Genomic DNA, 16,782 nt, shown 5'->3' with positions numbered 1-16,782 from the left:
GAACATTTGTAGGAGTAAATATACTAAGAAATGCCAAAAAAAGAAGCAATTTTAATTCCAAAACAGTTAGATTTGTGTGTTTAATCTGTTTTAGCCAGATTTCATGTAAAAGCTGTATTTGTCCATAGTTTCACTCTTTTTCCCCTACAAAATGATAATTGAGAAGATTATGAAGATGTGAAATAGTGCTATCTTACAATTTCTGTTGTGTGTTACCCACAGAAGAAATTGACTGTTTACTGTTAGGGCTGAATGAATTTGTGTGCAATATATACTTAGAAACTTGATTTTGAATGTAGATGAGTGACTTAATTCAACAAGACTGTCTTATTTCTGACCTAGGACCGCAGTGTCTTCATGCTGGTACCTGAATCATTATTTTCTAAATGGTGGTGATCCCTATACATGTATTTTTCTCTTATACACTGTAATGAATATCCCTGAGTATAAATATTATCTTTTTGGCAATAATTGTTTGGCAATTTGAAATGAAACTGGGGAAAAAGGGCATTGCAAGTGATAGAAAATATCTGAAATCTTCTGTAATCTTACTTTTGAAAATTAAGTTTCATTTTAATAATTATAATGGTGTTCTTATTCTTACTTTCTCATAAAATCTTAGAAGAGTAAGTTAACATTTTACAAGTTGCTTGTAGCTCAGTACTTAAGGTTTTCTTCATTTTGCAGACTGGCTAGATAGCTCTTGTAAGTTATTGTGTCTTTGTTCTGTGGATTTTGCTCCCACATGAAGAAATTGACTGGTGAAGTAAGAAAAATTGGGACTCTCTTAAGTCGTATTGGAGCACAGAGACATCCAAATCACTCAGCTGATGAACTGCGTACTCTTTTGAATGAGTCTGTGTGCCACCAAGGATAAGATAACTCAGTGGTGAGAGCTAGTAGCCAGGCCCCAGACCCAAGGCTGTGTGGCATCCCATCCACAGAGCTAGTGCCTCTCCAGGGATGGTGCCTCTCTGTTGCAGGGCATCTCGGTCATCTCAGCAGAAGCCCAACAAAGCTGATAGGTGTAGGCCACTTCTTAGACTGTCATTTATGATGATTTTTTTCTGTGTCACAGGGCCCAGTTGAAAGCTTCCCAAGGGGTGTACCTAGGCACAAAACACCTGCATGGATTCTGCGTGTTTGTCAGGATGAGTATGCTGCACTGTATTTAAATATGCCTAGGACTTGGGCTTTCTTCTTTCCTTTTTCTGCCCATTTCCTTTTTCTGTTTGGGCACTAAAGAGGAGATTGGAAGGGAGAAATGGTAGGAGAAATTTGCTTCTGCTGGTGCCCAGCCCAGGGATAAGTGCTTCCCGACAAGCTGATTTATTCTCCTCCCTCAGTCCCTGTGTGACCGCATAAATGAAAGGTGAAAGATCTAGGTCTCACTAATTTTAATAATCAAAACAGCAGCCTTGTGTACAGAGCCTTTACATTTTTGGTAGCGTACAGCAAATCATAGAATTTTTAATCTTCTCCCTGGGACTTTTGTATGAGCATAACCACACTTGGAATTTCAGGTTTTGGTCCTATATTAATTTCTCAGAAGAAAAAGAAATGGATTTTATAGATTTTCAGTTAACCATCAGAAAGACATGAAACTGTCATCCTTTGTAACCTAGTGGTACAAATATGGGCAATTACATTTTTGGCATTGCCTCTTGGGAAGAATACAGATCTATTGCTTTAACCCATTCCTAACATAATTCATATGTGGCCATATATTGTAGACGCTGTTTTTAGTGACAGAACTAAGTGTCAGAGCAGAACAAGACTTAATTTGCCAAAAAAAGAATACCGTTATTCTTCATATAAATACAGCAGTCCTGATTCTACTGACATTCACAGGGATTTTGCACCACTGTCACTTTAATAAATTACTCTCTGTTGATATTACAGTGAAGAGAATTAGACTTTTTTTGTATTACTGTTTCATTTTTCTGTTTGTAGGATTTCACACTTAGCATTTGATTTCAAATTTTCTTGCTATCCTCATATGTGTTTTTGTCTGTACTCCTAAAGAACTAGCTAGTTGGAGTTCAGTGCATTATTTTGGGTTAAAAAAAATATGGAAAAAAAAAAACCCAAAACACCAAAACAATGAAAAAACAAAAAACAAAAAACTAATCTGGCAAAATAAGTAAAGTGTAGAAAAATCTTCAGGGAAAGTAGGTCTTTTCTAAAGACTGAAAATGAAAAACTTCCAGTTTGCTGAAATTGTGTAAATTTGAGCACCCCAGAGAATGAAGTACTCAGTGACTGTGTTCATATGGTGAAGTCTGATGCTTGTTTATTTAGGACTGCTGCACATGAAGTAACAGTGTATAGCTTTTTGCATGTGGGAGGTGATGTGTGTGCTTTTTATGATTTAGGCGTTTGGACCCGTTTGTATAGGACCATTGAGATTCCAATTTTGTTTCGTGACCAAGGCAAAGGAGGACTGTGGTTGTGTGCAGTTTCCTTTGTTTTGCAGCCTCTGAAGGCAAGCAAATTATTTTTGCAGATCAACTCAGAGATACACTGATTAGGATTGTCTATATAGTCTTCTACTTCATTTTGTGCTTTTGTTCTGTGTATGTTCATTAGGCTAGCACAGAAAAACCATTGCATTCTGCATGGTAGTATTTGCTTTTGCTGATCAGAAATAAGGCTATATTGTCAGCTTCCTTTTTGAGAGTATTTGATTTCCATGTAAATCTGTTCTAATCAATATGTTGCTAAGAAACAGCCATGACTGAAGTTTTTGTAAAGGGAGAAGTTTGAGAATAAATTAATGTTATCCCAAAAATAGAGAATATTGATGCTGAAGCTATTTAATGCTTCTATCTAACTTACAACACAAGAAGCCATAAGTGGGTATTCACAAGTGGATAATTGCAAGCTGAAGTGTTTTACAAGGTGATGGGAAGCTGCAAGGAGATAAGAAATCCAGTGTGATTAAAAAAAAAAAAAAAAAATGACAGCGCTGATGAACCAAGCAGTCAAGAGAAAGATGGTTATAAAGAGAAAGGCAAAACTCTTCAAAAAGAAGGAAAAGTCAGTAAAGAAACAGAGAAGGTTTATCAGAAAAAAAATTAGAGGAAAATGTTTGGTAAAGTTCCTTGGCTTTGCAGAAGATGTTTTGCAATTGGACTTGATTTGAAGGTTTTTTTCAACCTGACAAATTCTATGATTCTATGGTTCTATGTTTTGTGAAAATAGTCTGCAATGTCTTGGGTAAAAAAAAGAAAAAAAAGAAAAGAGAAACACTGCTTTATTTAGAGCTCTGCAAAATATAAACACTGATCCTTCTAATATTTTGCCAAAACCCCATTGTGTTTTCATGATGAATTTCACAGTTAATGTATTCATTTTCAAATCTGCATTAGCAAAATTGATAGAGCTTGGTTTGTACTGTGACCACCTCCTGGATGGCTGAGCTAGCTAGTGTGGTGCAAATGGTTTTCTGCATTGGGCAGTTTCCTGCTTACTACAGCAACAGTTAGAAAGAAAATAGCAAGGGAGAGGAAGTCTATAGGGAACAAAGCATGTTCCTTGACAAGGAGGAGGATATGGCTGCGAACAGCAGTAGAGTGCCAACATCTAGAGTCAAGTCAGTCAACTTGTGCATCTGATCTCACAACTTGTGTACAGTGATGCTGGAGCAGGCTGAAATAATGAGATGATGCCTCTCTGTCCATGGGTGTCACTTTCTCTGCAGCAGAGACATTTTTAGTTCTATAATTGAAGGGGGTTTGGAGGATGTGAGGCTTCACGGCTTCAAGAATAGCACTTAAGGAAGGAAGAGTGTTATTCTGAAATAAATTCAGCATCTCTGATTTGTTGTATTGGCAGAGAGAGGAACACCTCCAAACGGTCCATTCAACTCCCTCTTATCTCCAAAGATGAATTGCTTTTCAGATCATTCAGATCGGAAAAGTAAACTGCTAATGCAGTGAAATATACGTACATATACATAAGCTCTGTATTTGTTGAGCTGCAGACCTCACTCAGTTTTGAGTGGAAAGTCACCACTTGAAGAGTTAAAACATTTTCCATAAGACCATTCAAGGTCTGCATTTTGGGATCGTGGAAAAATACGGCTGAAAAGGTGCCGTAATTCCCTTCCCAAGCCAGTAAAAAACATACCTGTAGTTTTCCAAACAGATATTTGTCTGACATAACTTTAAAATTTCCTGAAGTGGAGATTTCTGAACTTCTTTATGTGCATTTCTACTGACTGAGGAAGGTTTCATAACATTTTATCACAGTTTTTCTTGACTGAATTTTGACATGTAACTCCTCGTTCCCATCTAGCACTATACAAATATTGTTTCCTTCTCTATGCAAGTCTTCTGCTGCCCTGTATCCTTCTCTGGCTCACATATTTCTACTGATTAATACACCCCATTCCTGCTAGATTTTTGTCTCTGATGTGTGTTTCATTTGACAACCAATAACAAGAGGCCATAAATTCCTCATGCTTTATGATAGGGCACATCATTTGAGCTACAGATACTGCAGACATGCCTGTGAGACAGCAGGCAGCTGTATGGCCACCATTTATCCTACAGCTGAAGGAGGGCTTTAGCTCTCCCAGGGCTGCCTGGTTTGGCAACAGTAGCTGGCCATTCTTCCTTGTGCTGCCTGTGGCTTTGACAAAGATCCCATGTGCAGTGCAGGCAAATCAGTGAGCCACAGAGCCTCTCCTGCTGCCTCCAAAACAGCAATAATATAGTATGTGCCTCACAGAGAACAAACCATGAGGATTTATTGGTGATTGTGTTTAAGAGACTGTGCTGCAGGACAAGTCTTTGCTGGTGGAACCCTTGATGACAATCACCTGTGAAGTAAAGGGGGGGGGGAAGGGTTACCCATCCTCCCTCCTTCATGGGCCGCACTTGGAAAACACTATGCATTACTATTCTGGTTTAACCTAGCAGGCAGCTCAGCAGCACGTTGCCCCATAATGGGATAGGGGAGAGAATCATAAAAGTGTTAGAATTCACAAGTTGACAGATAAAGACAGTTTAGTATTTTAAGGAAAATCTGTATGTACAAGCAAAGCAAAACAAGGGATTTATTCACTGCTTCCAGTGGGCGAGCAGATGTTCAGGCATTTCCAAGGAAAGCTGGGCCCATCATGCATAGCAGTGTACTGGAAAGACAAACACCTCTGCTCTGAACTTACTCTCATTCCTTGTTCTTAGCTCCAGCTTTTATCACTGAGCACGATGTCACAGTGTGTAATCTGTTTGGTCAGCCTGGGTCTGCTGTCCTGCCTCTGACCCCCTTCTTTCCCTGCCTAGCCTCCTTCCTGGCAGGGCAGTATGAAACACTGCAAAGTCCTTGGCTCTGTGTAAGCACTGTTCTGCAACAATGAAAACATTCCTGTTTTAACAGCACAGTTTTCATCAAAAATCCCAAACATGGCATAATGCAAGCCTCTGAGAAAAAAAGAAAAAAAAAAAGAAAAAAAGAGATCTCAGCCAAAACAAGGACAATTACAGACCTCTTATTTCTTCCTACAGGGTTTTGCAGTGCTTGAAAATAGGTTTCTTGGGTGAACTGCCTTGTCAGCCTGTCCCAGACCTAGACATCTGTGCATCTGGTCTGTTCCTGCATCCTGTAGGTTGCATGGTTTTGGGGGAACCACTTGCTTTACAAAGCAACCCTCTAATGGATTCTAGGGTATTTTCCTTAACTGGAAACTTCCCTTGCAGATATTATGAACTTTGGAATGCACTAGGGGTGTGTGAATGCTTGCATACATGAAAATATGGATGAGGCTGTAAGAAAAAAAAATAGCAGTTAGATTGGCACTGACTAGGGATCTTTCACAATCGTGCTCCAAAATAAAGCTGAATCAACACATAAGCAGCTGTGACTCTTAGATGAAAAGCAACAACAAAAAGGCCTGATGATATATTTGAGTGGCTAAAATCTGTACAGAACCATCTCAGTGGAAATTACACAGATTGCACATTCATTTCTATCTAGAGGATTAGGCATTTGAAATAAGTTTTCCAGCAAGAAGAACATGCATTTTAGGGGAAAAGCATTTTGGTCACTGAGGCTGACCTTTGATACCTGACAGCACTGAAGATTTGTTCCTGTGAAGCTGACAAACATACTTTTTATTTAATTATGGTTGTGGGTACCTATTGCTTAAACTATGCTGTGTAGGGAAGAAACTAATCTGTCACTGATTTATTCTGCTTGAAAGTGATACAGTGTTACCAATATAATTTGGTCTTCCTGTGAAGCTGCCACAAATATGGAAATACAAAACATTGATTTTCATGTGAAAGCAAAATGAGAGACTTTATCACTTGGGTTAAATTTTGATTCTGAAGTTCTCTGTCTGTTATGATCTTCAAAGAAATGCCTCCCCCTTGTTTCATAGTAGTTGCAGGTGAACAGACGCCTATAGTCTGCTTCTTGATTTTAAGCCTCCATTTCCAGTCAGTTTCTCCTGACTGGAGAAACTTCTCCTACAAGAGCTCTCCAAGGAGTCCCCTTTCCTCTATAATTTAGAGATTGTTGGAGAGGGAGTCTCTGAAGCATGTGCTGACTGGAGGCATTCATCTGCTGGGTGTGGGAATGTTCTCTGGCTCTCTGGATCAACATCCGTTCTGGTTCCTCTGACTTCCTAGAGGCGTGCTCCTGGATGGGAAATGAACATTTTGGGCAGCATAAGAAAGATTTTCTTGCCTCATGTATCCAGAAACAATGGAGTACAAGCTTAAAAACGCACTGCAGGATGTAAATCTGTTAAACGGATTAATGATACCTGTCAGAAGATGTGAGATTATTTATCCTCTAAACACCCGAGCATGACAAGTCTCAGTTTTTGAATCACAGACTTAATGTCTACAACATCGTTTTTGGCTCAATGTGCTGTATCAGGATGGAAGGGCATGCATTTGTTTGAGCTCTGAGAAGCAGTGTGCTTCATCAGTAAAGGCTTGGGTATAAGGCTGCTTGGGGCGATCCTCTTCTGTCTCCTTCACCACAAACAAAGCACTATTAATCCACTATTAACTGACTGTGGCAAGGACTATTAAGATGACAGCACTGTGGCTAATACTGATGGCTCTGTTCTAGAAAGCTGTTAGAGATTAGAGACAAAGAGAGGTTGGCTGAAAGGTGGAAAGAAGCAAGAACAGCTATTGCTCTGCACAGCTGAACAGCTGAGAAAGCACAAGAGCAGTGTGCTGTGCTCCTTCCGTCATGAAAAGCAGCAGCAGTTGCAAAGCAAATAGCACTGTTTTAACAAACCCACTCTGAATTTGCAGAAGAATCCGAATTTACTTTGAACAGCTCCACTAACTGAACTGAGTCTAAGCTGGCTTCTCTTTGGGCAGCTTATTTCAGCTGGCCTTGATTTTTCTCCTTGTATTCTATTTTTGGCTCTTAATTCAATTATCTGTATTCAGCGTGGAACATTTTAAGAGACTAGTAATATAAAATAATGTTGTTATAATTGCATTACCCTCTATTAGACTGGGTCCTCTTATTCAGCCTAATGCAATTGCATAAACATTATTCGACATCACAGTTACCTGTACTAGTTGAATTTGGGAATGGCAAAGAGTATTCAAAGTAATGTTTGTATCACCTGGGTCAAAAAAAGTGTGCCAAGCCATGACTCGTAAGTTGTCTTCTAAAGGGAGTGAAAGATAAAATAGGGACTTAACAATTGAGCTAAAAGGATGTCTGTTCTGTTAGGAAACTTGAATCTTAACTCTCTAATAAAAGAATCTGAATCAACGCTTTTGCTGAAGCACACAACTTACATATTAATCATGCAAAAAATAAAGAAGAAAGTAGAATCTACAGCAAATATGGAAGTTTACGGGGAATAAAGTCTCAGGTAAACTGTTCTAGGGCAAGATATTTAACTACACATCTCCCAAAAGGAGAGAAGAGAGAAGATTCATTATGGCCTTAAAATCTAGCAGAGGTGATGCTGACTGATGTGATATGTATTTACTGTCCCGCTTTTGACTTGTGATGTGTCATGCAGGTATGTCCCTGCATGGACTCCAAAAAGAACTTATGCTAGTGCAAGATCAACTGGGAAATCTTTCAGGCTAACAGTGTCATTTTTCATTGAAGGAGCCACAGTTAATAAGACATCATGGCACAAAAATCAACTCTATAAATAATCCTCTTTATCTGAGCTGCCTTCTTACTTGATTAAGCATATGTGTGCTCATAACTAAACAGCTCCTGTCACAATACTAAAATAGGCTGGTTTTTGGTAATTATGACTTTCAGCATGGCTGAGACATTAGTAGTGACTTCAGGGATAATTCAAGTGATGTGTAACTCACGGAAGTGTGTTGTGAGGGGGTTTCAGGATATTGCAGTCTTCAAGAGATCTTATTAGAGTTTAGGGAGCAAATACGCGTAAAGTAAATTGCTTTTATCTTTGATGCAGTAGGTGAAAGGAGAAGTAGGTAGACACAGTGATCACTTTTTTGACCATCTAAACTGAAGTCTAAGAATATATGTTTACAAGGCCATGCCAGATGCAAACCAAAACCATGTGTTCTTTCCAATTCTGGCTTTGAGAAGCTCTCATTTTTATTTTTTGAGCCTACTTGGCTGGCTCATGCTACTATTCACTATAGGGTTATTTCCGTACTTTTACGCACAGGAAGGTCATGTGGATTATTTCAATGGCAGTCTGTAGTCAGATATGTTGCCACAGCAGACTTCTTAATTATATGCTGAAGTCTGGAATAGTGTGAAGCAAAACCCAGCCCCAGCAAATAACAGTATAGATATGTGTTGGGAGCATACATGCTAGAACTGCATTGCCTCTTGATGACACAGGGGTGGAATGAAAGGATGGAATTTATGATCATGAAACTTTTTCTTTTGGTCAGAAATAACAGCATGCTTTGAAAATTGTTATTAGTATTAAATTTTGTTTCTAAATCTAAGAAAATTGATATTTGTTGGCGTGAGGTTAAGTCAAGGACAGTGTGGATATACTGTGTTGAGGAAGCAGCACAGAGATGCAGGGATGAGTTGTGTTCAGAGAGGGGTGCCCTGTTCTGTCACTGGTTCTGATAAAACAAGACCTCCCTTCCCCCATAGCGTGTGATTTTCTCCAGTTTTATGCAGGGCATGCAGCAAGAGTTGCCTGCTGTTCCTGCTTATCCCTATGCCATGTCTTAGGATCATTCACAACCTAGGGATATGAGGAGTGTTTTGGGTTTTCTATAGCTTGTCAATTTAGAATATAATTAGTTTTCTTACTTGTCACCATTTTGTCTGATAGCTGCTTTTTTTCTACACAGAGGGATTTTTCTTGAGCCTAGGCTGTGCAGAATGGACAGTTTCTTAGCTCAGCACCAGAGTGGAGAAATTCACCTCTGTAATGTGTAGCTCTCATCTTTCTTCTCTAGGGCAGCCTACCATTTCTCATCTGGCTCCAGCTTCTGTCTTCTTAAAACAAGAAATGCAGTCAAAAAGCGGTAACAAGGAAGATGTTGGGTAGCATAGTGAAGGCAGAGAAAACCTCTGCAGTTTCCCTAAATGCTTAAGCTGACTATGAGACTGCTATTGGCAGTAACTAATGACTACTCATAACCCATAATTTTAACTTCCACCAAAGACATTTTGTCCAACATTTCCGGGTTTTGGATGTGAAACCAACAGCAGATTTGATAAAAAACAGAATCAATAATAGTAGACTGCAGGTAATTGTCATACTCATTTTGCTTTTAACAAATAATGAAGCATCCCCGTTTAATCTTCATGGAAGAATACTTTAAGGTACTTTAAGAAATTATCTTTAGATTTGAGCTCAGTGCAAATTCAGAAAAGGGCAATTCTAGTTTCTCGTCAGCACAGATGATGGTCTCATCTTGCTTCATCCAGGAAAATGGCTTTGCATTACTGGAATATAAGTCATAGGCTGCTGCTGTGAGAAGTGAGCTGCAGTTCTGATCTGTAATTGTTATATCACTTAATGCCTTCAAAAAATGAAATGCATCTTCACAGCAAGTGGTCAGTCTGGCAGATATGCAAGTATTGACACAGTTTGTCTGTCAGTTTGTTCATATTCTCTAAAAGATCCTAACAGAAAAAGGCTCTTTAAAAGCATCTGAGCTCAACTGCCTCTGGTAGACAAAAATTTCCATCGGCTGTGTTGCATTTGGCTTAACTGGAAGAAATATACAGTAAAAGGAAATAGGATTTTTTAATCCAAACAACTGTTTCCAAAGACAATTGCACGGGCTAATTCGTTACTAATAAATGACAATGGACAACAAATGACACAGCACAAATTTCCTACATTTTACTTTGTCTTAAACTGTTTCCTACTGTGGAGGAATCGTTTAGTTTTCCAGGTTTTCCTCATCTACATCAGAGAGTCTAATACATGTGGAACCACCTTCAAGCCACAGGGATGACAATTTGATAGCAGTTATCTTAATTGAGTAAATAGATTTATAGAACAATTGGCTACTTTTCACCTGCAGAGCTTTGCAGTTTACTGACTGAAAAAAAATAGCTTGCTGTGCAAAATGGGGTCTTGGAGTAGTGAAGAAATAATATGACAACAGAATGAGATTCTATTCATTATATTGCTCAAACATCTAGAAACACGTGATTCCTTGCCATCACCTCTATGAAATTACAGAGGCTGGAGCATTTGTCCATTTGCTATAAGAGAAGGGATTTGACCCTCATACAAGTTTTCTGTTAGTATAAAAGAACTGCATTTTCCCGAGACAACTTGTATTTGCCTGCTTGCTTTTTGGTGCCATTAGCTTGGCATTCAGATATTTAAGACACCTTAGGACAATCTCAACAAAAAAATTGCATACGGTTTTAAATGTATTTGCACTCTCATTGCACTACACACAACTCACACACCCGAAAAATACGTTGTGACTTTACGTAAGTATTTTGTGTGTGTCATTTGAGGGACCATTTCCCACACTTTGCTAGGCTCTGCAGTTCATTAGAGAAATCTTCACCAAAAACTCTTAATCCTGGCAGTTTTCCTAGTGGAATCAATCTCAGTGATCGGTAATGACAAAAACAGCCTTGGTATTAGTATTTCACTTGATAAATTGCAGAGATCTAGGCTTCACTTACATTTGTCAACAATGACTTTCCAGTGAAGTGCAAGGCATTTGAAAAATTACCTCTAATGTTTCAGGCTAGAGGGAGAGAAATACTTTTTCAAACTATGAGAACATTTCCCTCATGAACCATTAAGCCAACTGGGGAGAAAGGAAAGCAGGACAGGCATGGGAGTATGCTCGAATCTCTAAAGCAAGGGTTGAATAGCCACATGCCAAATTATTTTATTCCTGTGAGCCATACCATGAAATGATAAAGTGTTTTTGCTATGATTTAGTGCACCACAAAACATTAAAAGAGGCTAAATTTCCTTTCTTTAAAGCAGATTTTTCTAGGCTGATGTACTTGGGCCTGCCCTTGCTCCTTATTTGTGTCTATGCTGAAGTAAATCCTTCTCATCTTCTCTCAGATCCTCTGTGTTGGTTCCCCGTTTCTCTGTTTCTGTATCCTTCATCTCTACCACTGATACAGATGCCATCTTTGTGCTGGGGTGCTTATATCTTTTGTAACTCTGCACTGTTCTGTCCAACCTAAAATCCAGTTTGGGACACTTTGATAAGGGGTGGCTCATGTCCCAGGGTAAACACATCTGTTAGTCTTCTCCACTCTCCTCTCTGCTACTTCCTTCTTTAGCAGGTAGGGTGGAAGCAAACAAAGGTGTCTTCTGAGGATGTCCTTCCAGGATAGGCACATCAAGAGAGTGAATCATTCTGTTTCTAGCGTCATCTATTGATTGCTCACATTAGATGATGCGAATACCTCCTCAAAATCACCGGTTAATTTGGACGGAGAATTATCTGAAATGTGGAGTTCTTGTTCTCTACTGGCTCTTCAGTTGTCTGGTTAGACAAAATATTCTTACTGCTAGTTGGTTACTGGTTTTCTTTGAATACTGGCAGTAAACTGGAAGTTATGGAAAATTTAGATAGCAGGGTTAGATCACAAGAGTTCAAATGGTATCTGCACTGATCTTGCTGTTAGATCAGAAGCTTCAGTGGCTTACACAAGTGGAACACAGCTAGGCATTTTTTTCGAGTGGTTATAAGGTTTTATCTCCATGGCACATAAATTATGAAGAGAAAATAAAACAAAACTCTCAATAAATCGCTGACCAAAATAAGCCTCTTTCTGGAAGGTGACTAATCTCAGGTATGGATGGGGCTGGAAGAGCCAGAACAATGTTCTGGACAGGAGAAGCCAGAGTGCAATGACTCCGTATTTCACAGTGGGATGTGATACGTCTTTTCTACTACTTTGGGCATGTGACCTTCTGTGACTGTCAACACTGTCCACACAGTTTTGACCGTCAGCCATTTTGCTTTTCAGAAGTGACAGAAATTCCCCCATTAGGTTGAGCCCATCTCTCATCCATTTTTTTCCTTGTTTTAATACCACATCAAAGAGAAGACAGGCATTTCCCAAAGTCAGTGAAAAAGGCATTACTGCTGGGTGATCTGAGAAGACCTTAAGTTGAAAAAGTTAACGTGTATTTCAGTGAATGATAGAACAAATTCATCAAATTTTGAGAACTTTCCCAGTAATACACTATACTAAATTCTGACACATTTAGTCTAGGTGATCTACCAGTGCAAAAATTTGCTTCACATTCCAACTCCTAATGGCCTACCATTTGTATATCTCCACCCAGACATATAAAATTCATGAGGTCAGATCACCAAAGCACATAAAGAGAGTGTTCGACTATCAGGATGGAGGTTAAACTGTTGACAAAAGTAAATAAAAAAGAGTGGTCTGAGGGAAAGGAAATGTGCTGACTTAAGGCAAATCTTTTTTTCTAACTCTAGGTCCTTCTTCAGTTATCAGCAATGACGACGATTCAGCCAGTCCTCTCCATCACATCTCAAATGGCAGTAACACTCCGTCCTCTTCTGAGGGAGGTCCTGATGCGGTCATCATTGGGATGACAAAGATTCCTGTCATTGAAAATCCCCAGTACTTTGGAATTACCAACAGTCAGCTCAAACCAGATACTTGTAAGTACAAATAATTATATGTACTTCAGTCATTCATTTTTCTTGTGCAAGCGCTGGGGCTCCTTAATGGAGCTAACAGAAAAAAAAGAGTCTGAATTCCTGGGAGTGAAAGGGTGGGGTTAAAACGTCTGCGATTTATTTAATGTACCGCTTTACATCTGTCAAAGACAAATTCAGACTTTGTAATGAGTCAATTAATTCATTAGTCTTATACTCAAAACCCAGTCCATATTCCATCAAAGTCACTGGTAGCCTTTCCATTGATTTCAGTGGTCTTTGGCCAGTCCTCTGCACCAAGTGCTGTCTTGGGAGAAAACAAATGCTGGGTCAGAAACAGCATTCAGTGTTGTTACATATTCACTGCTTTTGTTTTGGTAAAAAACATAACCAGATTTTGAAATCTAAGAATTTGTAAAGTTTTAAGAATCAATAAGGGTTAAAAATTCCATTATTTTAATTTAGCTGTGCAGTTCAATCTTTGTAGCTGGAAAAGACATTAAATATTTTTTAAAAGAGCTTGAAGTTCCTTATTGGACAATAAATGTCACATAGAAATTATTTCATGCTCAGTTTGAAGATGAAATGTAAAGTACCATGAAGAGTTAAAAATAATTAACTACACATAGCTAGAAAAGAGTATTCCTAACTTCAGCTACTGCTCTTCAAACCTATGACAATCTGTAGAATTGGACACGTAAAATACTGTTTTTTGAACCAGCTATTAGCAGTGAAAAAACTGAAAAAAAATACCTGGATGGTACTGTGATACCATCACATCACATAGCAGCTGTAGTACTTAATATTTTTCATCAGTACATTTAGGTCTTTAAGTGTTTCAGCCATCTTTTTGCCTCCATTTTTTGTTTGTTTGTTTGTTCTTTTGGTGGGAGTGTACATACAGTTTCCCTGGAAGTCCAATATGTCTCTCAGAGAATTCAATCCAGAGATTCCCTGTGCATTGGGTGTGCAACTAAAGGATATCACCACCCATCTCTGTCATACCTGGAATGATACTGCTTCAAAGCATGAGTTGTTGTTTAGGTCTTGCCTGCCTAGGTCATAAGGTCATAAGCAAAGGTCATCATCTCCAGCTTTGCAAAGCTTAAGTGCTGTAATAGCAATCTTCCTTAACCTGTGCATGGGTTTGTGCCTGCGTATGTATGTGCATTACATCTAAGGTTGTAAAGTCTGATACTGGACTACCTACTTACGTTCCAAACATTGATACTCATCCACATCATGATAGCTGCACTGAGAATGATCCAAACAAAAATGCTTCTGCCATTCACGAGAAGGGATTTTTCTGCTTTTATTATACATTTCCAATGTTCTCCTTCACTATGATTTTTACATGTGTGGCACTATTTTATGACTAGAAGTGCCCCATTATCTCTTATACCGGAGGATATTTGAATAGCCTAGTATATGTATAGTATATGTGGGAGGATGTATTAAATAATCACTGATTTTATGATAATTGATCAGCACAAGGAAAATGTTATAAAGATACATTGTGATTAGAACATTAATGCCTGTGAAAAATAGAAGCCACTAGAGAATTAGAAATGGGCAACATGCCCACTAGAGCTCTCTAATGTTATATAAAAGGCCATGCTTCTAAATATGAGGCTACTGTACCTCCGTTCCCAGCTGCATTAGACAGCATTATAATTGTTTAAATAAACATTAGTGACTATGGAGTATTTCACTTTCAACATTAATGTTGAAGCAACATACATGCTGTTCTGGAGAAAAATACGCAAAAAACTGTATGAAAACACAGAATTATCTCACATTTAGTAAGCTGCACATTAAGTACAGATGCATTAAATCACAGCTGAGTAGCACTAAGTAGGTCCTGATCCTAAAAGTATATAAGTCTGTGTTTGGTTTTATGTGCTGCAATGAAACCCGCATGGTGTCAGGGAAATTAATCACAGTACATGAAGTTCAGCTTGTGCATAAATGTTTGCAAGACACGGCTGAAGGGTTTTCTACGGTGCTCTGGGGAATTACGAGGGGCTGATGCTCTGCATTTTGCCACATTGCCATGGTGGTCCTAATCTTTTGGTTTTATTGTAGCAAAGAAAATTAGGAAAACTGTGACTGTGTATAAACCAAGGCAGACACATGTGAACACACATGCGTATGCTACACACCTGAACACATGTAAACATGCATGTACATATCATACATCTGAACTTGTGTGGACATGTGTGTGGACATGCTCAGACACCACACGTGAACACATGTGCGAACATGTGTGAACATGTGTTTGTGAACACATACATTCCTGACACATGTGAATGCACGTTTAAGCACTGCACATCTGAACATACTTGAACACACATGTACACGCTATACACATGCATTTGTGAGCACACCACAGACCTGAACACACATGAGCATGCTTGTACACACTTGAATGCATCACACATAAACACACTTTAACACTGTTTGTCAGAGAGCTTCAAATCTTTTGTGCAGATCAGTTTTGCTTTGACTCCATAATTTTTTTGGATGCTGCTTGTGTGACCGACCCCATATCACACTGAACCAGCTGTCCACGGGTGTGATCTTTACCCCTACTCAGCAGTGAAGAGCTCATATCTGGAGCACTGTGTCCAGATTTGGGAACCCCATTACGGAGAGACATGGACATATGGGAAAGAGGACAATGCAGGGCCACCAAGATAGTGAAGGGCCTGGAGCACCTCTCCTGTGAGGAGAAGCTGAGAAAGCCTGGACTGTTCAGCCTGGAGAAGAGCATTCTCAGGAAGATCTTTGGTCCAAGTGTGCAAACATCTGATGCAATAGTGCAGAAAGCAGAGATAGGCTTTTCCTGGTGGTGTCCAGTATCAGGACAAGAGGCAGTGAGCACAAACTGAAACACAGGAGGTTTCCTCTGAACACCAGGCAGCACTTCAGTGCTGTGCGAATGACAGAGCACTGGCACAAGCTGTCCAGATGTTGTGGAGTCTCCTCCTTAGAGATCTTTGACGACTGTCTGGATCTGATCTTGGGCATCCTGCTCTGGCTCTCCCTGCTTGGGCACAGACTGGAGCTGATGGATTTAGAAGATCCTACCAATCTGAGCCCCTCAACCACTTTGTGATTCTATAATCTGTCTGCTAGAGGGAAATACAAATTATCTGATGGAAAAATAGCCCTTCTGTGAATGATTTCACATACTCTATCTCTCTTGCTCCCTTGTTAGTACAGAGCTGCATTTGTCTTTTTGTAACTCATTAGCTTCCTCCTGATGTATATATCTGGTATTTATAAGCTAAGTAGCTCTCATACTTTTTTCCTGTATGCAATAACCAGATATCATCTGGTTTCCCATTTGCAGCAAGATAATTAACATTTATAGTTATTTCCTATCTCATCCAAGTTCCATTGTCCTCTAGCATTAAAGACAGCAATCATTGACAGTCCTGCTAGAAACGAATTTATTGAATGCTGGCCTGCAGAAAGGGATTGAACTTCGAGCTAGGTGAAACTGTATGAAGATCGAGTTGTGGTTTTCACAGAAGCTGAAGGGGTATATCTGCTGTGTTTAGCAATTGGAGTTTCATTACAACTTAATAACTATCTTGACTTCTGTAAAGATAACCATTTCAAGTAAATTTTATCATGCTCTAATGCATAGTATTCAAAATGTGCACAGTTAAAAGAAAATTTAAAAATTGAC

General features: G+C 39.1%; 1 protein-coding gene across 1 annotated transcript in view; it reads left to right on the top strand.

Annotated features, from left to right (window-relative positions):
* NTRK2 (neurotrophic receptor tyrosine kinase 2) overlaps positions 1-16,782 on the top strand; it is a gene marked incomplete at both ends in the record, with an annotated part of 200,950 nt that overhangs the window by 102,223 nt on the left and 81,945 nt on the right. Inside the window, one exon of the mRNA XM_079548056.1 lies at positions 12,900-13,088. Coding sequence (XP_079404182.1) covers positions 12,900-13,088 — 189 coding nt within the window. The remainder of the gene's footprint in view (positions 1-12,899; positions 13,089-16,782) is intronic.

The sequence above is a fragment of the Tetrao urogallus genome (genome assembly GCF_951394365.1).
Source record: "Tetrao urogallus genome assembly, chromosome: Z".
NCBI classification, from domain to species: Eukaryota; Metazoa; Chordata; class Aves; order Galliformes; family Phasianidae; genus Tetrao; species Tetrao urogallus.
This window is presented reverse-complemented; position numbering and strand designations above follow the sequence as displayed.